We start from the raw sequence: 25,732 nt of genomic DNA, 5'->3' as shown, positions 1-25,732 counted from the left end.
GTTTACAGTTAAAACCCATATTTTTTGCTAGAAAATTTCTTGGAACCCCCAAACATTATAGTTATTTTTTTAGCAGAGACTCTAGAGAATAAAACAGCGATTGTTGCAATATTTTATGTCACACGGTATTTGTGCAGCGGTGTTTTAAAAGAAACTTTTTGGGAAAAGGGACACTTTCATGAATTTAAAAAAACTAAACAGTAAAATTAGCCCAAATTTTTTGCATAATGTGAAAGATAATGTTACGCCGAGTAAATAGATACCAAACATGTCAAACTTTTCTAATCACACGCACTCGTGGAATGACGACAAAGTACAGTACCTAAAAATCTCAATAAGCAACGCTTGAAATTTTTTTTATGGTTACCACGTTAGCGTTACAGAGGAGCTCTAGTGCTAGAATTATTGCTCTCACTCTGGCGATCGCGGCGATACCTCACATGTGTGATTTGAACACCGTTTACATATGCGGACGCGACTTCCGTATGCGTTTTCTTTGCTTCGCGAGCTCGCGGGGATGGCGGGCGCTTTAAAAAAATGTTATTTTTAAATTTATTTTAAAATGAATAAATTGTTTTTTAAAAAAATAAATACATTTTTGATCACTTTTATTGCTGTCACAAGGAATGTAAACATCCCTTGTGACAGTAATAGGTGGTGACAGGTACTCTTTATGGAGGGACCCCCCCCCCCCACCCCTCCTTTATACTTCAAAGTATTCAGATCGGCGAAAACGGTGATTCTGAATACTGTATATTTTATTTTAACCGGCGCCATTGGCAGCCGAGTAAACGGGAAGTGACGTCATGACGTTGCTTCCGTGTTTACTATTAGGAGACTGGAATGATGCAGATTACGGCGTCATTCCAGTTCCTCCCCAGCAGCTGGAGGCATCACATCGTGAATCAGTGCTCCTGATCGAGCAGGAGCACCGGTAACAGCGGCGGGAAACGGCGCCCCCTCCCGCTCCTCCAGCATAACAGCCGAGCCGGGATGATGCCTGCACCTGCAGGCATCATCCCGGTACCATTTTTTACAGAGGACTATTGGCTATCCAGCCATAACAACCAAAGCGGCTAATACCCCCCGGAAGCCGAGTATGCACATCTGCGTACGCTTGGCGGGAAGGGGTTAAATCGTTGTCAATACAACGTGCAATCCTCCTTCACCAACACACTATGCTGATCACCAGTAAAAATGCACGCTTACCAGAAGGAAGCATGTAAGAGCTCACAACATATGTCACTTAGTCTGCCAGATGGATTCACAGATTCACCACCAACTATGACTGGAGCTTCTCCCGGAAAAACATTCAAGTACGCAGACAACTCATAAAATATAAATAAAGAAAACTTCCCATAGTGTAAAACTGGCAAGGGCTGCCCTATGCATGACAAGTGAAAACATTCCAAAACACCCAAAGCAAACGCATGCGGGAATGCAAGTTTTTGCTACGTGGAGATGTGAATGAGGCCTGAAAACTGAGTGTCTCCATCCACTCCCTCCTATGTAGCCATAATTAGCTAAAAATAGCCACACACTATGCAATTCGATTGTACAATCGCTGTAGATTTACCAGAACTATGTAAAAGGAGGAAACACCTGAACAATCCATTCAATTTGCATCAAATCGGGCAGGCCCTTCTACTACATAGCTGATGGGAGATCTAAAGGAGATTGTACAGTCAGATTGTATAGGAAGTGGGTGGAAGATAGTATTGTAATGAAGGAGGTGTGGTTCAGAGTGGTGAACACACTCTATCACACCCTTTTCTCTGATGCAACAAGGAAATGAAGGTTTCTGGAAGATGACCTAACAGGAAGTGAAAGCTGAGGAAGTGATGGAATCTGAAAGTCTTTTTAAAAATAAACGGACAGATTTTAAATCTCCTGTGGATAAGGTGAGAGAAAAGCAAATTGTGATAGCCGGGCCACAAATGGCATTTGAAAATGCTTCTATTTATTGCGAAAACTTAAATTCTGCCCAAAAGTAAGTGTATTAAGCTGGCCATACATGGTTCGAATCTTGGCTGGTTCAGCAGGGACTGGCCGAGATAAAAACCATCTATGGGCAAACTAAATTGTAACATTGATCAACCTGGGAACAACCAGCATGTTGCAATTTCCATGCGATTATTGCCAGCGGCTATTTTTCATGTCACCGTGGTTACAGGAAAGAAAATTACACCATCTATGGCTGGGTTTAGGGGCATGACAGACAATAGAGAAATCAAAAAAAAAAGCTTTAAATTGCCTAAAGTGGTTTACATTTACTAACCTTGCCTTTGGAAAGTTCCTGGTGAGCCAACGTAACCAGCCGCTGAACTTTAGCGGCTATACACAAGTACTTAAAGAATCTCTGATGAGATGACCAAAACTGAGCCCAAAGAGATTTCCGAGATTCTAATCCTAGCCAATCGGCCGCCGTCTGGAAAACAGTCAGTGCTTCTGCCCACTAAGAACAGATAACAATGATAAGAATTACAATGAATGTTATCAAGAATTCAGAATATCACACTGTGAAACATGATATACCAAATAACTCTACATCCCACAAAAGCATTCCAAGGACTATGAATATTACAACGAATGAATCCTGCTTCACGCTCCACAGTAGCATGCCTTTATCCTTCAAATCAATACACAATTCCCAAATCCTATAATGCTCCAGTGTTGTCTCATGCTATACTAAAGCAATCTCTCTTGGAGTTAAAGGAGAGTTCCGCCGGGAAAAAAAAATAAAAGTCAGCTTACCTGTCTAGGGTGCTTGCAATGCTCTCACCTAAAGCCGACCCATCCCTCAGCTCCAAGTGGAGGCGTCAGCATCTTCAGTAAGGGAATCAGGAAGTGAAGCCTTGCGGCTTCACAGCCTGGTTCTCTGCTGTGCAACTGCGGCTTTACAGGGGCCGGACATGGTGTAGATCAACGCAAATTCTGCAGCGATCTTTTGCCATTAGTGGGAGAAAATACCTGCATTAGACAGGTATCTGCTCCCCCCCATGAAAGGTGTCAAATGTGACACCAGCAAAGTGGAGGAACCGGATAAGTGGAAGTTCTATTTTTGGGTGGAACGCCTCTTTAAAAGAGCTCTGTGCAATGGTACTGCACAGAACAGCCCCGAACCTCCTCTTCTGGGGTTCCCCAATGGCACTGTCACTCCTCCTCTTCACCATCCGCCCATATAGGAAACCACTTGGTATGGGGGCAGACATGCAGACTCAATCCCAAGCCAGGCTGCGTGCATCCATAAAACACACACACACACCGTGGGAGCCAATTGAGGACTCAGGCAAGGGAAGGTGATGGAATTACATATAGTTACATAGTAGGTGAGGTTGAAAAAAGTCCATCAAGTCCAACCTACATGTGTGATTATATATCAGAATTATATTGTATATCCATGTATTTTGCAGTCATTCAGGTGCTTAGCTAATAGTTTTTTTAAATTATCGATGCCCCCCCCGCTGAAACCACCATGCCTGTGGAAGGGAATTCCACAACCTTGCCGCTCTTACAGTAAAGAGCCCTCTACGCAGTTTAAGGTTAAACCTCTTTTCTTCTCATTTTAATGAGTGGCCACGTGTCTTATTAAACTCCCTTCACCGAAAAAGTTTTATCCCTATTTATTGTGAGGTCACCAGTATGGTATTTGCAAATTGAAAGCATATCCCCTCTCATGCGTCTCCTCCAGATAGAATAATTTCAGTGCTCACAACCTTTCTTCATAACCAATATCCTCCAGACTATTTATTGGCTTTGTTGCCCTTCTTCGTACTCGCTCCATTTCCAATACATTCTTCCTGAGGACTGATGCCCAGAACTGGACAACATACTCCAGGTGGGGCTGGACCAATGTCTTGAAGAGTGGGAGAATTATGGCTTTATCCCTGGAGTTAATCCCCTTTTTAATGCATGCCAATATTATTATTATTTTTTTTATTTATTTAAGTTTTATTTTATTATATCATTTACCATACAATCCATCTTTAAAACAGTCTACTTTATCATATATCTCTTATTCATTTCCCACAATCCCCCCCCCCCCACCCCCCTATGTTCTGTTGATCCTCTTTGAATCCACCTTATGATGCTTCTACTATTGCCTGTATGTAAGTTTCAGTCATTCTAAATACTCTCCACTTTTTCCATGTTGCCCAGTATCTATTCATTCGATCTTTCTCCATATTACTTAAATATTCCATATTATTAATATACTCTACTCTCTGTATCCATTCTCTAATAGAAGGTTTTTTAATCTCTAACCATCTTTTAGGGATGAGGGCTTTTGCCGCATTAAGTAAAAATGGTATTAGGGTTTTTTTTATATTGGTTTATAGTTTTCTCTAAGCCATTGAATAAACAAACCCAGGGGCAATATGGTATCTTGTCCCCGGTTATTATCTCTATATAGTCTAATATACTATGCCAATATTGTTTTATTTCAGGGCATTCCTACCATATATGGAATGTTGTTCCGAGTAATTTACATTCTCTCCAACACTGAGGATTTTGAATGATATATTCTATGCAGCTTTTCCGGTGTCAAATTCCATCTCATCAGGCACTTATAGTTTACTCCTATGGACCTTATGTCCGATGCATAATTATATACAGCGTTTATCATTTGTGTCTTGTCTAAGTTAATACCCATACCCTGTTACCATTTTACTATAGCGGGTATTGCCCCCTGCCCCTCTATTTCTGTAAGAATTTCATATACCCGGGATACAGTATGTTTTACTATCTTTTTTGAGTTGCAGAGCTTTTCCATTGGTGTTAATGTGTTCTCATCCCTTATTGGACCTGGGATTGATTTAAAAAAATGTTGAATCTGTAAGTACTCCCATTCCTTTAGGTTTTGCCACCCATATTTCTTTGTTTATTCCTGTTTTGACATTAATTCACTTCCTAAAGTGATATCCTTTAATTGTATATTTATCATTTGTTTCCCTGATTGCGTACCCATTCCTGGAATAAAAAAAATTGTGCCCCCAAGTGGAATTAGTGGAGAATTATAAATCCATTTATTACTACGATATAATGCATCCCATATTTTAAGTGTTGCATGCCAATATTCTGTTTGCTTTGTTAGCAGCAGCTTGGCATTGCATGCTATTGCTGAGCCTATCATCTACTAAGACCCCCAGGTCCTTTTCCATCCTAGATTCCCCCAGAGGCTCAACCCCTAGTGAGTAGACTGCATTCATATTTTTGCCACCCAAATGCATTATTTTACATTTTTCTACGTTAAACCTCATTTGCCATGTATTTGCCCATCCCATAAATTTGTTCAGATCTTCTCGCAAGATTTCCACATTCCACGGAGAAGTTATTGCCCTGCTTAGCTTAGTGTTGTCTGCAAATAGAAGAGATTGAACTGTTTACCCTATCCTCCAGGTCACTTATTAACAAATTAAACAGGATTGGTCCCAGCACAGAACCCTGGGGTACCCCGCTGCCCACCCCTGACCATTCAGAGTATTCCCCATTTATCATCACCTTCTAAACTTGCCCTTGTAGCCAGTTTTCAAACCATGTACTCACCCTATGATTCATGCCAATGGACCTTACTTTGTACAGTAAAGGTTTATGGGGAACTGTGTCAAATGCTTTTGCAAAATCCAGATACACAATGTCTACGGGCCTTCCTTTATCTAGATGGCAATGCACCTCCTCATAGAAGGCTAATAGATTGGTTTGGCAAGACCGATTCTTCATGAATCCATGCTGATTACTGCTATGATACTGTTTTCATTACTAAAATCTTGTATATAGTCCCTTATCATCCCCTCCAAGAACTTGCATACTATTGATGTTAGGCTAACTGATCTGTAATTCCCAGAAATGTATTTTTGCCCTTTTTTAAATGTACCTTAAATACATTAAGGTAAAAAAGTGGTTCTAAAGTCTTGATTTTTTGTAACTTAATGCATTCTCTGCCTAAAGGTAACAAATACCCCACAAATTATTATGGGCGGGGCAAGATGAGCTGCGGACACAAACAGTTTAGCTCAGGAGTGCACCCACACAAGTGCCCCCAAAGCACAGGGCTTACTATGGGGGCACTCGCAGAAATGGAGGAGTGAAGAGCCCTGGCGGGGAACCCCAGAAGAGGAGGTAAGGGGCCTCTATGTGCAATATCCTTGCACAAAACAGGCAAGTATGAATCCCTTATTTTTTAATATATGAAAAGAAATAAGTGCCTTAAATAGCTTGCTTTAATTATAAAATAACTGTGTAGCGTAGACTAGGTATACTACAATAGTTCTTTTCAAACTATTTACTTGTGATAGTTATTTTTGTATAGTTTTTAGTGGCTAGAGAGATAAATATAGACTGTAAATTAAGCACATTTGGGGAACAAAATGTACTGTTAAGAACAGAAATTATGAAATAATGCAGTAGAGTACCTAATGGTGTTTCATGATTCTGCTTCCTTATACAGAATTGATGTTAAAGTGCAAGTTTAGTCTAAAACTAAAATCTCAAAATCTACTGGCAGCCATATACATACCTTTTCTGAAGCCGATCCAGTCTTCAGCTTATCTACACAATTCGACAGAGAAGCTGCCACTGACAGCTCAGCGTGGGACCGGAGAAGCTTCAGAAAAGGTATATATAGCAATTAGAATGTGGTTGCAAGTAGATTTAGAGGTTTTTTGTTTTAGGCTCAACTCCCTCTACCATTCCCTGGTCAGATCAATGCCAAGCATTATGGCTACTTACAAAAGGGATAATTCTGTATACCTGTAACAGGCTGGGGAAAAAAATTTAAACTGAGAAGCTGTAACATGGTTTTGTGAAAGTTTTAATATGTGCCCATATGTCATGTTTTAAGTGGGAGGAGTCCTCTGTTCAGTGCTGTCCTTGAAGAGGACTTGAAAAACTTTCACCACTGTTACTGAATTTTTTTGCACATTCCATATTCTCTCTGCTTGATTCATCCAACTGTCATATTTAACTGATTCTTACCAGCAGGGCTGCTCGGTTATACATCTGTTTATAAGATTCATTTAAGGGGATTTCCTCAATTCTGAAGTTGACACCTGTGAAGCTCAGCTGCCTTGCAATGTACATGCCGCTCACTTTCATATCCATGGCAACTATCTCCATGGCACCCACACCCCTGAAAAAGTAAGTTGAAATCTGTTATAATAAAACAAAAAGGGGGACAAAACAGGATTTTATACAAAAAATTAAAAGAAATAAAATGTACATTATCTGACATAAAGTTATAGATTTAAAGGTCACCCAATGAACAAGCCATTAAGCCATGTTGTGAAGAGAATACCTTTTCTCAATAGCGTGCAAGAACTCATCAAAAGTGCTAAAAGACGTGCCCTCTCCCCAGATACCCAAACGACTCATATAGATCATATTCTTGGGCTCGGATGCACCTGTGATAACAGAGTTACAAGGAAAGTGAAACTATTCAGTGAAAAATATGGATTTGTTGAGTTGCACCAGAAAGTGTGTACGAGTTGTATCGTGTAATACTATATAAAGAAGAGGAAAAATAAATGATAACTCACCTGTGGCACTAGCATATACCACTCGTGCCAAAGGTAAATTGTTCTGTAGCTCTAGTACTGCACGACCCATTTTGGTGCAGGAGGCATTCTTGGCTTTGTGACATTCATCGAACACAATCTACAAATGCAAAAGTCAAGGCAGAAATATAGAAGAAAATGTCGCCAAGTGAGCTTGACACACACACACACACACACACACACACACACACACACATACTTTCATATTGCTGTTTACATGCATTCTAAAAAAAAAAAAAAAAAAATTTGAATCCTAACTATTGCTTTCCACTTGATCAGTTTTTGCATAGTGCTGAAAAAGATTACATTAGTAAAAATAAAATAGCTTGAGATAGCAAACAAGCTACAACATAATTGAACAAGATCAAATATTTTCTAATTTGTATCAGATGCTTGTCTGAAGCAGTTCTGAGAAAAAATTGATAAAGAATGATTGAAACCTGACATAGCACAGTTCCATTTTTCACAGTTATGGCTTAAGTGAAATATGCGTGAACACCCTTTTAAAATAATAGTGATTTATTCTTCCATTGTTTGTAGCTAAAGATGGAGGAGTGGGGGAGGCGGAGGAAGTAGGGGTCGGAACTGTTTTTGACAGAAATTGGTGGGGGACAGGATCTGATCACAAACAAGAAAGGAGTAGGAATTAATGGGAGGGAAATGTAATGTTTGTGTAGGGATGGGAGCTGATGCTGAAGAGATGGGGCAGAAAACGCATCTTAGGGAACAGCAGAGACATGACACATGTGATCAAGGAAAAGGGAGAATGTGGCTAAAAGAAATTATTTTGATGGTAGCTTGGTTATTAAGAGGGTACAAAATGTACAGAAAAGAGATTTGAAGATCAGCTTGTGATCTTTAGAAAGGGGATGAGAGAAATAAGTCAGACATAAGGAGGAAAAGGGACTTTTTTCATTCTTTTTTTTGTTTTATTTTCATTTGTAACTGAAGCTAAAGGAGCTGTAAAGGCAGAAGGCTTTTTTATCTTAATGCATTCTATGCATTAAGATAAAAAAACCTTTTGTGTTTAGCAGCCTCCCCAGAACCGCCTAATTACTTACCTGAGCCCTATTTCTCTCCAGTGATGTCCACGAATGTGTAAGCCGTCCGGGATACTCTTCCTGATTGGCTAAGACACAGCAGTGGCACTACTGGCTCCCATGGCTGTCAATCAAAGTCAGTAAGCCAACCCGGGAGAGAGGGGGCAGGGACAGGTCGGGCTCCATTTCTGAATGGACACACAGAGCTGTGACTCGGCTCCAGTGCCCCCATAGGAAGCTGCTGACAGTAGGGACACTCGATTGGAGAGAGGGGCCAGAAGCAGCAAAGAGGGACCTGAGAAGAGGAGGATCCGGAGTGCTCTGTGCAAAACCAACTGCACAGAGGAGGCAAGTATAACATATTTGTGTTTTTTTTAAAGGAGACATTACAATCGCTTTAATAATGACTTAAGAGCAGCAACACGATTCAGTATATCTTATAAGCCATAGTGTGACTGCATCCTTCCGATAAAAAAAAAAAAAAGAGTCTCCAGTGTGTCACTTTATAACCACATCTTATGAATCAGAGGAGTTTGGGAAAAGAAAAACAAATTACAATAGAGTATATTATACTCCAACTAGAAATAGGAAAAAAAGATAAAAGAAGAGAGAGTTGGGCTGGGGAGAAGAGTCGGTGGGGGTTGCTGGGGAGAGTCCATCCAGATAATTGATATATACAGTTAAGCTAGCAGAATCACCAGAAAAAATAAATAAATAACATAAATAGAGTGAGAAAGGGTGCTAAAGAGGTGGAGGATGAGAGGAGAGTCAGGGAAGAAGGGACCACGGTTGAGGAGAACGCAATACTAAAAATATACAGAAGGAGATTTTAAAGTGTTACTAAAATCGAGATACTCCTGTATCCACTATATCTGGTCTCCCACAGTACACACATCATGAAATTTGAAACAACATTAGCGATTATTTGAGTAAATATGAACAGTTAAATACCTTTTCTCTACAGCAGTATATAGCAGTCTTGTGACCTCCATAAGTGGATAAAGCTTGCAGGAGGAGTTTTCATACTGCACTGACTGTCCTATCAGGATGCAGGACCCCTGACCCTCTTATCTGGACAGTGCTGACTGGCCTTGTGTTGATCCCATGGGCGGGCGGGCGGCGCTCTACCCTCCCCCCCCCTCCCCACAAAGAAAAAAGAGCAATACACACCAACCTGAACATGTGCAACCTGTCCCCTGGCTCTGTATGATTAGGAAACATGTTGAGGACAGTGGAAGGAGGAGAGGATCCGGGGAGACAGGATCAAACTGCCTTTTCACACAATGCACAGGATTAACCCCTTTGGTTCCATATAACAAGCATGCTTTACTGCATATACGCACTGTTTTTACTGTTGTGGGTTTATTAACACTTTAACATAAAATATAGAACTCAGAATGAGGTAATGGAATTAGGCAGGGCAGAAAAGGACATTGTACATTCCCCTAAACGTGTAAAGATAAATGCATGCAAGAAAGATCACATAACAAAGACAGGAAGTGTTTGCTTTTCTTTATATTATAACAAACTTATTAGCATTTACTTAGCACCAAGTTATCCTATTGGGGTCATAAGAATATATGAGTTTTTATGCATAAAGGATACCACTCCATCAAAATTCTCACCACACCAGTCTCGTATTTGTTTAATTCGTGTACGGTGTTGACCTCCGGCCTGACTCTCACCAATGAGTGCTGAATAAGTGGCAAATAGGACACCTTCAGAGGCAGACGTGTCCCCATATTTGATCTGTCAAAAAAAAGAAGGCAAGAAAGGCATTTCAAGGTGTGATAGGTGTTTATTCTTGCATGCCTGCCTTAACTTCAATGTCAGAAATTGTAAGCTAAAGTTTTTTTTATTCTTCACATATTGGCACTGTGGGGATGGGGGATTTTTGAACAGGTGAGAGCTGTGGGGCTGGGGGGGGCAGGAGAAATTAGATTTGTGAAAATTGCTGAGAGAGCAATAAGGAGTTCCCCCCATAACAGGTTTTTAATGTCATTCTTTCCGGTCAGCCTATAATGTCATTACAGTGGGGTTATTGGCTGGCCACTCTGCTATAAGAGTTACGGGGAGGGGCTAGGGTGCACAAATGACTTGCCTTGCCCTGGGCAGTGACAACCCATGCTACACTAAACAAAGAAAACTGCCCCCTAACTTTTTTTTTAGCTGTCTCCTATATTCAAAGTAAATTTGTCAAGCCCTGGTGTACATGAGAACTCATTTGCAAAAAGATCTGGACATCAGACCCTTTTAGATAAATGTTGGTAGATGAATCAGCTTTCCAGTGTTTTTCAAAGGAAATATTGAACTTGAAAGCTTGATTGACATGTGATGTTATCATTCTAAAACATGTTGATATGTTTTAGAATAACAGACTGACTCACCTTGCTGAGGGCATGTACTGGAATACAACTGGCATCAATATCACGCAGATCGCGCTCTGCATCACAGCGCAGGTCATTGGATACACTAAACCTGTGGAATAAAAATATATTAGTAAAATATTTGAAGACTCTCAAGCATGGAGAGGAATATCAAGAAAGGTGAAATGAAGCAGTACATATAACTATATGGAAATAAGTACTAAAACAACCGCTTCAATATGCATATCTCACATCTATACTGCCAGTGGACTTGAACCTCTAACAGGAAGCCAACCACCAGGTAATGTGAAGTGGCAGTTAACCAGTAAGAACTTTAACATCTGCAAATGAACAAGAAGCAAATAAAATGCAAAAAAAAAAAAAAAAAAAAACGCAGATCTTACCACAGAGCTTTTTTTCTTCCCCTCAGGTAATTCTCTAGGATAATGCCAGCAACAGTACGCCCCTTTCCGACCCCAGCACCATCTCCAATCAGAAATCCAGCTCTCTGTCCGCTAGGTAGGATTACTTCATGTTGCTGAGGAACAAAGCAGAACATACATAAGATATGAAGAACAATGTAGTAAAAAGACAAATCCAGTTGTCTGTCTACCGCTCATGCTTACCTGGCATGCATATACAATAGCTTCAAGCTGCAAAGCAGAAAGCAGCCCCCTGTCAATAATAGAACAGGGGAGAGACAAAGTATAGGTGACATCTGGAGGGGGGACGCTGGACAAAGTGCTAGTCTCCACTACTCTATCAGGGTGCTGTATGCCGATTTTAGCTAAAAGAAAAAAGGAAAAATAAGCATGTCAAATATCTCAAGGCAACATGAAAACACAAATGGGTTATAAAAGGTCAACAATTTATAAAAGTATGCAAAAACTAAACTTATTTTTGTTTTGAAAAGAGTGGGAAAGAGTAAAAGCCTCTTTCGTGTTTTTTTCTTTTTTAATTGTGTCCCACTGTAGAGATTTTGCTTCACTTCCTATCTCGGAGATACAACATTATGTGAATGGAAATCTCCCCAAAGGTAGGGGACAGTACAGGACACAGGATCTTTAGTATTTAAAGATGAGTTATATGGAGTTACTTTCTAAAGACTGGACACTGGTTAAAATGAAAGCTGCAGGGACATCCACTAAATAGGGCCTCCCACCTAGCTTCAGTTTTCTACCAAGTAAGTTCATAATAAACAGAGGGAAGAAATCTGTGTACTGTACTGTGCTCAAAGAAATCAATTTTACTGGTAAGTCAAAAATCTAGTTTTCTTAGCTGTACAGTACAGGACACATGATCTTTAAGTTTTACCGTAAAACATGCAAAACGGTCAGGAAGTTGCAGAAGGAGCCACAGTGGCTATGGTGCAGCCAGAAATCTTGATAGGAGAACCATCTCAGAGAAAAAAAAACCTCCACAGAAAAGAGGTAAGCTTCTTAGAGAGAGAGAAGAGATCCATCACCTAATAACACCAGCAACAAATAGGAGGCTAGCTGGGCGAGAGATTCCAATCATCTGGAGGTAGTTGCATATAACCAATGGTTAAAACTAAATGTCTTGTATGGTACAACGGTCCATCTATAATATATATATATATATATATATATAAAATACACACACACACACATACAGTATATATACACACGCGCAGTATCTCAGAAAAATTTGTATACCCTTCACATTTTTGTAAATATTTTATTATATCTCTTCACATGGCAACAGTGAAGAAATTACACTTTGCTACAATGTAAAGTAGTGAGTGTACAGCTTGTATAACAGTATAAATTTGCTGTCCCCTCAAAATAACTCAACACACAGCCATTAATGTCTACACCGCTGGCAAAAAAAAGTTAGTACACCGCCTAAGTGAAAATGTCCAAATTGGGCTTAAAGTGTCCATATTTTGTGTGGCCACTATTTTCCAGCACCGCCTTAACCCTCTTGGGCATGGAGTTCACCAGAGCTTCACAGGTTGCCACTGGAGTCCTCCACTCATTTATGATGACATTGCGGCGCTGGTGGAAGTTAGAGACCTTGCACTCCTCCACCTTCCATTTGAGGATGCCCCACAGATACTCAATAGAGTTTAGGTCTGGAGACATGCTTGGCCACTCCATCACCTTTACCTTCAGTTTCTTTAGCAAGGCAGTGGTCGTCTTGGTGGTGTGTTTGGGATTATGTTGGAATACTGCCCTGTGACCCAGTTGACAAAGGGAGGGGATCATGATCTGCTTTAGTATGTCACAGTACATGTTGGCATTCATGGTTCCCTCAATGAACTGCATCTCCCCAGTGCCGGCAGTACTCATGCAGCCCCAGACCATGACACTCCCACCAACATGCTTGACTGTAGGCAAGACACACTTGTCTTTGTGCTCCTCACCTGGTTGCCGACACACACGCTTGACACCATCTGAACCAAATAAGTTTATCTTGGTTTCATCAGACCACAGGACACGGTTTCAGTAATCCATTTCCTTAGTCTGCGTGTCTTCAGCTTAGTCCGCGGGCTTTCCTGTGCATCATCTTTAGAAGAGGCTTCTTTCTGGGACAAAAACCATGCAGACCAAATTGATGCAGCATGCGGCGTATGGTCTGAGCACTGACAGGCTGACCCTTCATCCCTTCAACCTCTGTAGCAATGCTGGCAGCAGTCATAGATCCAATTCCCAAGGACAACCTCTGGATATGACACTGAGAACGTGCATTCAACTTCTTTTGTCGACCATGGCAAGGCCTGTTCTGAGTGGAACCTGTCCTGTTAAACCGTTGTATGGTCTTGACCACCATGCTGCAGCTCACTTTCAGGGTCTTGGCAAACTTCTTATAGCCTAGGCCATCTTTATGTAGAGCAACAATTATTATTTCAGATCCTCATAGAGTGTTCTTTGCCATGAGGTGCCATGTTGAAATTCCAGTGACCAGTAGGAGATAGTGAAAGCGATAACACCAAAGTTAACACACCTGCTCCCCATTCACACCTGAGACCTTGTAACACTAACGAGTCACATGACACCAGGGAGGGAAAATGGCTAACTGGGCCCAATTTGGATAGTTTCACTTAGGGGTGTAATCATTTTTGTTGCCAGCAGTTTAGACATTAATGACTGTGTGTTGAGTTATTTTGAGGAGAGAGCAAATTTACCCTGTTATACAACCTGTACTCTCACTACTTTACATTGTGGAAGAGTTTCACTTCCTCAGTGTTGTCTGATTGAAAGATATAATAAAATATTTACAAACATGTGAGGGGTGTACTCACTTTTGTGAGATACTGTGTGTGCATATATATATTAGTGGTTTCTTTCCAAGACAGTATGGCAAAAAGAAAGCCTCATCTGGCATGAAAAAAAGATGCATGTATTATTCTGTTACCTTAAATAATGCCAAAATATTTGCCAAATCTGCAGACAACCTTGAAAAGGGTCTGGTATGGTCCAGAAACATTAAAGCAGAGTTCCGCCTGAAAAAAAAGAAAAGTCAGCAGCTACAAATACTGAAGCTGCTGACTTTTAAAATAAGGACACTTATTAGGGGCCCGCGATGTCCTCGGCTCTGGGTGGAGGCACCGGCATCTTCAGTAAGGGAATCAGGAAGTGAAGCCTTGCGGGCTTTACAGCCTGGTTCCCTGCTGCGCATTCTGAATGGTCCCTGCTGTCTTCTGTGACCTGAGCGTCTCTAAGACAGCGGGAGTGGGAGGAGACGACAGAGGAGGGGCCAGGGATGGTCTAGATCACCGCTGATACTGTGGTGATCTCTTTCACTGTAAGCAGGAGCAATTACCTTGATTAGACAGGTATCTGCTCCCTCCTCCCCCCTGAAAGGTGCTAAATGTGACACCGGAGAGGGGAGCAATCAGATCAGCGGAACGTCCATTTCTCAGTGGAACTCAGCTTTAAGACAAAATAAAGTTGAAAAAAAGCACACGTGTCGTCAAAAAGTTGAGCTTTGTTATATCAAAGTCATTGTTTAAAATATTTAGAGATTCTTAATTGACTGGCTCAGTACCACTAGATTGAAACAATGTCAATGCGGTGCCCATATTTAAATGGGTTAAAGCTAGTTTGGCTGTACTTCTCCTGTGACTAATTTTCAACAGATAGTGGGCTGAAGTCCCGCGTCTGCAGATAACACAGACTCTTTCCAGGCTCAGGAAAGATTGCGATCATATGGTCGGGATTCACCTACATGGACCAGCACCTGACTCAGCCTCTCAGCAAGCCACTAAGAGCCTGAGCTGGCTGCTCCCTGCCCCTCCACAGCCCAGCGCTCCAGTGAGCGCAAGGGGCAGAGCAGAGAGCCAGTGACTGACAGTCACCAGCTCTCTGCTTATGGGGCTTTTAGAACCGAGTGATCAGCGGTGTTTGATCGCTCAATTCTCAGAGTTAGAGCCGGGGGTCAGAACAATGCTGCATCCACCTGGGTACGAACCTAAAAAAACAAAAACAAAAAACACATACTTCTCTTTGAAAGTCTTTACCAAGTAACCAAAGCCTGGTTAGTGTAACCTCTACATATAGTCAGGAAAACTTGAGAATTTGATGGAAAGAAAAAAAATAAACAGAGTTCTGGCTTGAAAACAATATTTTAGGCAATAGACAGCATGGAATCACAAAAATAAATGCTTTTTCATTAATTAAGCAAAATCTTAGGTAAAAGAGTGGCTGCGGATATAGTATACTTGGACTTTGAAAAAGCGTTTGATGCAGTACGCCACACACGAAGAATGTGTAAGTTATAGTCTACAGGCTTAGAAAATTCTGTAGGTAAATGGATATAAAATGGTCTAAAAATCTGTATTCAGAGGAGTAGTGATTAATGATTCATACTCTGAATGGTCTAAGGCAGTGGTCTCCAAGCTGTGGCACTTTGCATGCCTTTATCTGGCCATTGGCGCACTATTCCTCCCACTAGACACCAACAATGGGGAACTATTTATCCTACTGTCACCAATGATGGGGCACTGTTGCTCCCACTGACAACAATGGTGAGGGGGCTATTCCTCCCACTGAAAGCAATGATTAGGTAAACATGTACAAATCATTTAAATTACTGTGCTAAAGACTTATGGAAAAATAGCAGCTAGCACTGCAAACCAACAGAAAATTGTGCAAAACTTAACAAGTGACAAAATGCAGCGCTGAAAATATATAACCCATTGTAAACATTTATATAGAACAATGAATGGTGGCGACACCATATGCAGGCAAAAAAGTGTAATAAGTGCATATTTGCAATAAATCCAGAAGTAAATCCTTCTACAAGAGGGAAACAAAGTGAATATAAAATAACTACTGTGTTTTTTTTACTCATCTTCTATAAGCAACACATATACTGTTATGTTGGCATATTAATGCCCTATACACACAGGGATTATTGGTATATATACTCCCCCTTTCTTGGCCCCCCATTCCCCCCCCCCCATCTTCCCACTACTATAAATGAGAATTTTTCTATACATATATAAACTGGCCTCTAGATAGGATCTATTTATGACCCATATAATCTCTTGAGGTTTATTGTTCTTTAGTATTTCAATTCACATACTAGGTGGATAACCATCATCCTTTTTCTTTTTATGGAGCCATACAGAGGGTACTCTCTCAGAGGGCCATACTGGGGTGTCCCCTGTAAGGGACCAGTTCATTCTCTGTTTTGGGGCCTGCCGCAACTTGAATGGTGTGTTGATTCATCTCACTGAACTGAGGTCCGAATGGGCCAACAGCAGCAGCATAATTCAACCAATCTGGATGACTGACATTTTAAACAGTCATACAGTTTGTACGGCCAGTTAGTTTTAAAGAAATTATATGCTTGTCCATTATGAAGCTGTATTTCCACTGTATACTTATCTATATATAATTCATTTTGTTTATCAATTGCAGGTGTTATTACATTCTGCGGTAAATCACAAATTTGAAATGCGTCGGGTACTTCTGTTGTATCCACTTGCAGCTCAACAGATTTTTTGTGGTTACAGTTTGTACAACTTAACTGTACTGTATGTTTACCAGCCTCCAGAGATTTATTGTTAGATTTATGTTTATACTATGTATGTGCTTACTCTTTTAAAATAACTTTATTAAAAGAGTTTTACTTTTTAATACTTGCCTTACATTTCATTAGCTACTTGCACTATTCAAAAGTCCAACATACAGGAAACCTGTTTTTCAATTCTGTGTGCTGGGACAGTCCAGATATAAATAGAAAAACAAATGTCCATTTCAATGGTGTTCAAAATAAAAACCTTTATCGTTTTCAGCCAAGGAAGCTGCCACCTTTGCTTCTGTTTAATCTACAACTGCCATGGTGCTGCACATGTGATCAGTTATGACACCAGCCATTGGATGGTTTGACAGTTGAGAGGTGTTACATTTCTGGCACATGCTGGAAATTAAACTGTTTTATGTATGGGTTTACTTCCGCTTTAAGGAGTGACCGTAACACGTGCAAACACTACTCAGGTGAGAGAATAAACTCTTACCAGAATGTATTGACTCAACAGAGTCAAACAAGCATGAAGTTGAAAACGTCAGAATGGTGGTCAAGGAGGGATCTTTAAGGATTTGAAACCGCGACTGTCCACACCAAGTAACTCTCTTTATAGATCATGAACTCCAACATTTATAGAAAACAAGAAACCTCCACATGCAAAACAGTCTTAATAACGAATTTGTTTAAAAGGTAGAAAACTTACAACAATACTGAAGAAATGAGCATTAATTAGATATCTCCATAACCATAATCACATAGGAATTCGGAAGTGCAATGACATGGAGCAGGCTCAGACACCCGACACGTTTCGTCCACAAAGACTTCAACTGGATTACCCCGGATTGTTTTTTTGAATACCATTGCTTTCTATTTATATCTGGACTGTCCCAACACACAGTGGTTTTTTGATATTCAAATTTTTTCCTTCTTGGATTTATTGCACTTTATTACCTACATATGGTATTTTTTATATATATATATATATATATATATATATATATATATATATATATATATATATATATATATATATATATATATATATATATATATATATATATATTTATTTGTGGCACCGGAGGGGGGGAGGGATCAGATTAGCGGAACTTCCCCTTTTAGGGTGAAGAACCGCTTTAAGTCTGTGATCTACCAGAACATCCAACTCTTTGTCTACCATTGACTTTCCCATCTGCTGTTCTCGTGGATTGTATAATGCATGCATAAATAAATATATATATATATATATATATATATATATAAAATACACACACACACACACACACACACACACACACACACACACACACACACACACACACACACACACACAATTGGTTATATATTTTCACTTGTTAAGCAATGATGAGGGGGCTATTCCTTCCACTGATAGCAATGACGATGGGCGATTCCTCCCACTGATACCAATGATCAAGTACTATTATTTGCACTGATACCATTGTCTACTCCCACACTTATCCTAGTCTGGCCCCCTAAAATCTGAGGGGTGCTCCGGAGATTGCACTTCTGTCTATACTAGTGGGCTCCGTGGCTTTTCAGAAGCAAAGTCTGAAACGTTGATCCCATTGTTTTAGAAGATGTATACCATCTATTCTTTATCTTTGTGGGCTTCCACCATCAATGATAAGTGGTAAGTGCACCCCAAGGTTCAGTGTTGGGACCCTTTATTTTTAGCTTATTTATTATGATATAGAGTTTGGGATTAAAATTTTAAATTTCTGTGTTTGCAGATAACTCCAAACGTGTAGTTTAAAAATGTCCTAGGATGTCTCCAAATTACAAGAAAGCCTTAACACATTGTTTTATTGGGCAACTGTGTGGCAGATGAGGTTTAATGTTGATAACTGTAAAAATGTATGCTCTTGAGGGCTAAAACATGCATGCATTATACAATCCACGAGAACAGCAGATGGGAAAGTCAATGGTAGACAAAGAGTTGGATGTTCTGGTAGATCACAGACTTAAAGCGGTTCTTCACCCTAAAAGGGGAAGTTCCGCTAATCTGATCCCTCCCCCCCTCCGGTGCCACAATCGGCACCTTTCAGGGGGGAGGGGGGTGCAGTTACCTGGATAATCCAGGTATCTGCACCCACTTCCGGGCAGACCGCCGCAGACCCACGCAGACGCCCCCCCCCCATTGTGTTTTGGGAAACACACAGTTCCCAGGACACCGCGGGGGATCTGAAGAGACGCGCAGCGCAACTCGCGCATGCGCAGTAGGGAACCGGGCAGTGAAGCCGCCATGCTTCACTTCCCGATTCCCTGACAGAGGATGGCGGCGGTGGCAGCAGCGAGACGAGCGATCGCTCGTCATCTGCCGCCAACATCGCTGGACCCTGGGACAGGTAAGTGTGGTTTTATTAAAAGTCAGCAGCTGCAATATTAGTAGCTGCTGGCTTTTAATATTTTCTTTTTAGGTGCAGAACCACTTTAATAATAGCATGCAATGGCAAGCTACAGTTTCTAAAGCAAACAAAAACATTTCTTGTATTAAAAGAGGTATAGACTCCAGCGAGAGCTATACAATTTTGCCCCTGTACAAATCATTAGTAAGACCTCATCTGGAATATGAAGCTTAGTTTTGGGCACCAGTTCATAAAAAATAAAAATAAAAAAATGGGGGGAACTGGAGAAAGTGCAAAGGAGGGAAACCAAACTGATAAGAGGCAGAGCTCAGCTATGAGGAAAGATTAGCTAAACTGAATTTACTCTGTCTTCTGAAGAGGTGATTAAGAGGGGATATGATCACCACATATAAATACATAAGTGGTCCATATAGTGAACTTGGTGTAGTAATGCACTTTAAGGCCATTACAAAGGACAAGGGGGCCCTCTTTAAATCTGGAAGAAGAGACATAATCTTCACATACATAAAGGCATCTTCACAGTACAAGCTGTGAAAACATAGAATGGACTCCCTCAAGAACTATTTCTGCCCAGCATAGTAGATTGTTTATTGATCCAGGGAATATCTAAATGCCTTCTGGGGATCACGATGGAATTTTTTATCCTGCTGAAGCAAACTGGAAGGTTTTTTTTTTTTGCCTTACTCTGATCAACTGTGGGTAAATGATTCTGTATTTGGGGGGTTTCTATTTTTATTCATCTATTCTATTTATCTTTTTTTTCTGTTGTTTGAGCACTTTTTTCCAACCTAGGTTTCAGACCATAGCTGAAAGGTAAAAATGCACTGGAGCATAAAACATATACAGGTTTTTTTTTTTCATTTTAGTTAGAGTATGGAAGATTAAAACTCCTATCAGTGCGCCATTGAGGAAAGTTCCCTTCACCTGTCCTAGAGACACAACTGGAAATTAGAGGGAATGAGAAATTGAGAACAAAAGGTTCTCCACCAGAGACTGGAAGGGGTTTCTTGAGCACTGGTGAACTGATCTCCCAACTACACTGGCCACCAATGCAAAGGGTTACATCTAGAATGATAATGTTAGATAGAGGACACCAACATTTTCACTGAGTATTTTCTATTATTATTATTGCTGAAAATAACTATCATATACAGAAGGTGGGCGTTGTAAAAAAACTATCCCTCAAATTACTTAAGCTATGCCACATTATTTATTTCTTTTTTTAAATATAAAACCTTCTACAACTGCCCACTCAAGCTAATGTGGGTATAAATATTTTTAGCAGGATTTACCTGACAGCTGAAAGTTGTCCCCAGCACAGGTGTCCCCTTAGGATGCTTTACCCTGGTATTCTGGGGACGACTCTAAAGTTTTGAATTTCCACTTACTTTGTCTCAGTGACAAAGGTCACAGTACAAATAGTGGTCAACATCCTAAAGGGGACACAGAGAGCATTAAAAATGTCGCTCTCTCTTCCCCAGTCTCTTAAAATAAAGATTTTCTTTAATGAGGACATGCATGTTACCCAAATGCATGAAAGAGCTGCATATTACCAAAAAGACCATCATGCTACAAGACGGGGAGTGCCTTGGTACAAGAGAGACTAAAATGCTACTGTAGGCAGGTGCTTGGCTAAGAATGGAGAGTGAAAAACACTGGCTGCAACTGCTCTGTAGCTGCTGCCCTGCAGCACTGAACTGGTTAACAGCTATATCAGCAAGAGGTGGGGGCTGCTAAGCAGGAAGAGTTCAACAGACTGTCAGGCAGCATTGCATAACATCTAGTAGCCTCATTGCTGCCAAAAGGCTTGACTGGGACTATTTTCATGTACACCAATGGTGCAACTGGTCCCAACCCAAGCCGGTTTAAGAGTTAGGACTAAAGACTATCCCTTTGCGGCTGTTATAGAGACCTTCACCTAATGCTCATGCTAAGAGTTAACTGTTAGGGGACATGGCGCCATATCCTAGCCATTCTCCCAGAGTGCATTCTAGACTATAGTTTTTTCATTCACTTTGCCGTTAATCTTGTATGCAGCATTTTTTTGTTGACTTTGCTGCTTTATGAGTTAATCCCAGTCTAGTTGTACAGAACTCTAGTTTAAGTTACTTTGGTATATTTATTATACTGTCTAGTTGACTGTGTCTGAACCTACCTTCCATGTATTTATATTTCTGCTCAAACCACTATTTATTCTAACCCGTATTGGATACATTGAATTCATTTATGTTTATTGTGTCTATTGTGTCTGTGTTTATTTCCTGGTGCTAATTCACAGCCAAGTTAAAGATATCTACACTTGTGTTCTCATAAGTGCTTGCTTTTCGTTTCATTCAACCAGGTATGTAAGAGAAGCTGAGGGTGTTCTTGGAGTCGAGGTGCAGAACAGAGAACCCAAATTACAAAGCAGCTCCTGCAGGGAGTGCTACACTACCAAAGATAAGGTTGTGTGTAAAAAAAATTATACTATTACCACTGCCGAGCATTTCAAATTTCCTGCAACTTATTACAGAGGAGCTTACACTTCTGTGTTGTGGTTGTAACTTCAGTGACACATTACCAGACTTCCCCTGTAGATCTGTCCTAAAATGTCACATCTAGGGTTGTAGATGGCACATGGGAAGGGTAATAATACCAGCTGAGCAGCAGGAAAAAAAATATGTTTTCACGTTATTCTCTGCAGCTAAATGATTAAAGTGGAAGTTAACTTCTATCACTGACTTTTACCCGTAGGTAAGCCTATAATAAGGCTTACCTATAGGTATTGTAAATATCTCCAAAACGTGCACCGTTTAGGATATAATTACTGTAGATTCAGCCAGTGACATCACGGGTGCATGCGCTATGAAGGAATGGCCACCCATGCCGTTCCCTTAGAGCCCTGTGCCGTGACCAGTGGTGATGTCATCGCGGCTCCGGCCAGTCATGGAGCAGTGTTCACGACCCTGGAAGCAAGACGGATGAAGATGGATGTGGCCTCCAGCTCTGACATCTCGACGTGGGAGGGCTTAGTTTTAAGGCACGTTTAAGATAATGTGCTAGTATGCGGTGCATACTAGCACATTGTGGCTTTACCTTGCAGGGTAAAAAAGAAAAAAAAAAACGTCAGGCAGTTTACAACTGCTTTAATAATGACATTCCCTCACTGGAAAACTATGCAATTCCATTGCACAACCAATGAAAAGTTTGCCTGCTGCACCAAGCTGTAATGAATGAGTGCAGAATCTATCCCAGGGTCTCCTCACCCTTTTGGATGTAGCAGGACTATACCTAGAAACAATCACTTTACTGATCAATTCTAATAACCATAGCTGCAAATGTCATTTATACTAAAAAATATCCAAACATACATTTTCTCAACACCTTCTTTGACAATATCAAAGTGCCTCTAATCCATTATAAAATGTCACATGTCAATAAGATTAGACCATATTTATGAAACTAGTAAAATGAGATATATATATATTGAGCACAATTAAGTGGAGATTGAGTTAACTAAATGAGTAGAAACATTTCTAGAATGCTGTCCTTTCATTTTCCTTAATCTTTTCTCTAAATTTTGAGACTGGCATAAATATAATCAGCAAATGTTATTGCCCATATTAAAAAAAAAGAAATCTGTTATGGTCTGAAGGCTCTATACAACATAAACTAAGGCTATGTGCAGGGAAACCAAGCAAACAAATTTAGGCTAGAGATGCGATTTATAGGCTACAAAATGAATTAAATGCTATGCTTACACTTAGAAGGCACGTAATCTGCATAGGTCTCAGCATGTCCCAGCTCCTCAGCATCTTCATCTTCTTCCTCCTCCTCCACCAGATTTGGAGCCTGATTAAGAGGATGCACAAAACTAACAATGTAATAAAGGGAGAAGGGCAAGGCCTTGCAAATACTATACATTGATTGTTATCTTACCCGCTGCTGAACAGGAGGAGGAGTACTGATTATAGCTTGAAAGTCCTCAAATCGGCTGAATCCAGTAAATGGACGAGTGGTGGGAAAGAGCTAAAGGTGGAATGAGAAAAAGACAATAATGATGTGGGAGGTAAAACACTAAATAACTTTATAGATGTAACTTATTGCTGAAATGCTACATGTCAAAAAATCAACACTAACCAGCAAATACAAATAAATCTATCATATAGCAGCATATAACATACAGCAGGGGTAGGCAACCTCCGACCTCCAGCTGTAGTGAAACTACAAGTCTCATGAGACATTGCAAGACTCTGACAATCACAGGCATGACTCCTAGAGGGAGAGGGTGGAATTTGTAGTTTCCCCACAGCTGGAGAGCCGAGGTTGCCTACCCCTGCTTTGGAGTGAGCTGCATCACTCCAAAGCAGAAAAACTAGAAAATTTCTGAAAGTAGTTTTTACACTCCTAGTATACACTTTAAAGCATATTTTAAACCCAAAATCAAAAAATGCCTTTGGTCTTGCATTCTTATTCCAGGTGAAAACTCCACAAAAAAAAAATAAAGCCAGGGTCCCAATGACAACCCTGGAACCTGTACGTACACTATGGGAAACGTCTATATTTTTGTCCTCACGGGTTTACTGCACAAAGCACATTTTGCCTTCTTATCCCTTAAAAGTCTTTTTTCTTCTTTCTTTTTTTAATAATCTTTCCTAAACTTCACCCCAATAACCTAATCTAAAATATAAACTTGCCTTATGCCTTTTTATTTAGACCCAAAGCCAACTGATTTGAATTTTGCAATTCAGCCTTTATAACTTCAAATCATAATTGAACTATTTTCTTTTAAAGTGGAGTTCCACCCAAAAGGAGCAGAGCCTCGCACATGTGCAGTAGGGTCCCAGCATGAAGCCGTAAGGCTACACTGCCGGGATCCCTTATGCCCTGTACATGACTGGTTTTCCCATCAGAATAAACTCTGAATTTTTTTCTGTTGGAGTGCCGACGGAATTCTGCTGAAACTGTCACGATCACACCAAAGTCCGATCGTCAAGAATGCGGTGACGTACAACGCGTACGACGGGACTAGAAAAAGGAAGTTCAACAGCCAGTAGCCAATAGCTTCCGTCTCATACTTGCTTCAGAGCATGCGTTATTTTTGGTACGTTGGAACAGCATACAGATGAGTGTTTTTCCCGATAGGAATTGGTTCCGTTAGAAATATTTAGAAAATGTTACGTTTCTAGGTCCGTCAGAATGATACGATGAAAAGCTCCGTCTGACTTTTTCGGATGGACATTCCAATCGTGTGTACGTGGCATTACCTGCAATGGCGGCAGCCGATGGAAACATCAGCTGCGGTGCAGACATCGCTGGACTCCAGGACAGTTAAAAGCCAGCAAGCTGCCGTATGTGTAGCTCCCGGCTTCTAATTTTTTTGGGCAGACCTCTGCTTTAAAATCTTATATTTTAGGCAGGATCGTCATATTCTGGACAAATCCCAGAAGCCAATACACCTAAATTACAGTAGAAATCTATGATCACAGCATACACTTTTTTTCAACATCAGCATTGTAATACAAACAATAGTTATGATTGACAATCCAATATAAACGGACTTCAAAGTTCACCTTTCCTGTTGTGAGCACTGCCTGTTTGCTGGACATCCCTTTCCACAACTTCCTGCACGCTTTTCTGCTTCTCTTCTGCTGTTAAATTTAAATTTCTAAGAACTAAACATTCCATGGTATTTTGCGGCTTACAAGCTGCGATTCCTGTACTGGTTGCACTTCCTGAAACCCTCCTCTCAGCACCTCTGTAGTTCAGAAGGCAGGCTCTGTCAAATGTGTGACACAGAAGTGGCTACTCACCGAGCATAGTGAAGGTGTGTCACAAAATTCAAAGAAGCAGATGTGTGAGGATCTTTACAAAGTAAGCTTACAAATGTCAAAATTGTTCGGCCTTAGGTACCCTGGGCATTTTTTTATACGATTGTTAGGGGTGTTAAGGGGATAAGGGGATTAAGGGGATAGGATCACCAAATGGAAATAAAGCAGCATATAGTTGAGTCCATCTCACTTGTGTGAACACGCCTCTGATGATATCCACTCGGATGAAACATGCAAGGCTGGCTATGAGGAGACACAAGCACATTCAATGCCGTGGCCGTTTTGTTTTATGATCACTGTTTTCTGACTGTACATGTAAGTTGCACACAATAAATCCTTTCACAAGTGAGACGGGCTTCACTATATGCTGCTTTATTTCCATTTGGTGATGATATCCCCTTGATTGCTGACTGCTAGAAGTTTACTGCTTTGTTGCTGCCTGGGACAAGTGAATGGATGCAAGATTTGCAGTGTATTTTAACCATCTACTTACTGGTGATGGACGAGTTCAGATGTGATCCCTAATCAATGCCTATCACTTGCTGATATCTGGTAAGCAGATTTTATTATCACTTGGTGTGGTGT

General features: G+C 40.6%; 1 protein-coding gene across 6 annotated transcripts in view; it reads right to left on the bottom strand.

Moving 5' to 3' along the window:
* Nucleotides 1-25,732, bottom strand: part of SBNO2 (strawberry notch homolog 2) — a 163,969-nt gene that overhangs the window by 51,156 nt on the left and 87,081 nt on the right. For all 6 annotated transcript variants that reach the window (XM_077476054.1, XM_077476053.1, XM_077476055.1 and 3 more), the window contains 10 exons: nucleotides 23,256-23,345; nucleotides 23,078-23,168; nucleotides 11,583-11,743; nucleotides 11,361-11,494; nucleotides 10,978-11,068; nucleotides 10,196-10,339; nucleotides 7,533-7,650; nucleotides 7,292-7,397; nucleotides 6,973-7,126; nucleotides 2,279-2,455 (listed from right to left, as the gene is read on the bottom strand). In XM_077476054.1, coding sequence (XP_077332180.1) covers nucleotides 2,279-2,455; nucleotides 6,973-7,126; nucleotides 7,292-7,397; nucleotides 7,533-7,650; nucleotides 10,196-10,339; nucleotides 10,978-11,068; nucleotides 11,361-11,494; nucleotides 11,583-11,743; nucleotides 23,078-23,168; nucleotides 23,256-23,345 — 1,266 coding nt within the window. The remainder of the gene's footprint in view (nucleotides 1-2,278; nucleotides 2,456-6,972; nucleotides 7,127-7,291; nucleotides 7,398-7,532; nucleotides 7,651-10,195; nucleotides 10,340-10,977; nucleotides 11,069-11,360; nucleotides 11,495-11,582; nucleotides 11,744-23,077; nucleotides 23,169-23,255; nucleotides 23,346-25,732) is intronic.

Source organism: Lithobates pipiens, unplaced genomic scaffold, assembly GCF_037356315.1.
Source record: "Lithobates pipiens isolate NorthernLeopardFrog02 unplaced genomic scaffold, aLitPip1_a1.2 Scaffold_13, whole genome shotgun sequence".
Lineage (NCBI taxonomy): Eukaryota > Metazoa > Chordata > Amphibia > Anura > Ranidae > Lithobates > Lithobates pipiens.
Note: the sequence above shows the minus strand (reverse complement) of the source record. Positions and strands in the feature narration are given on the sequence as shown.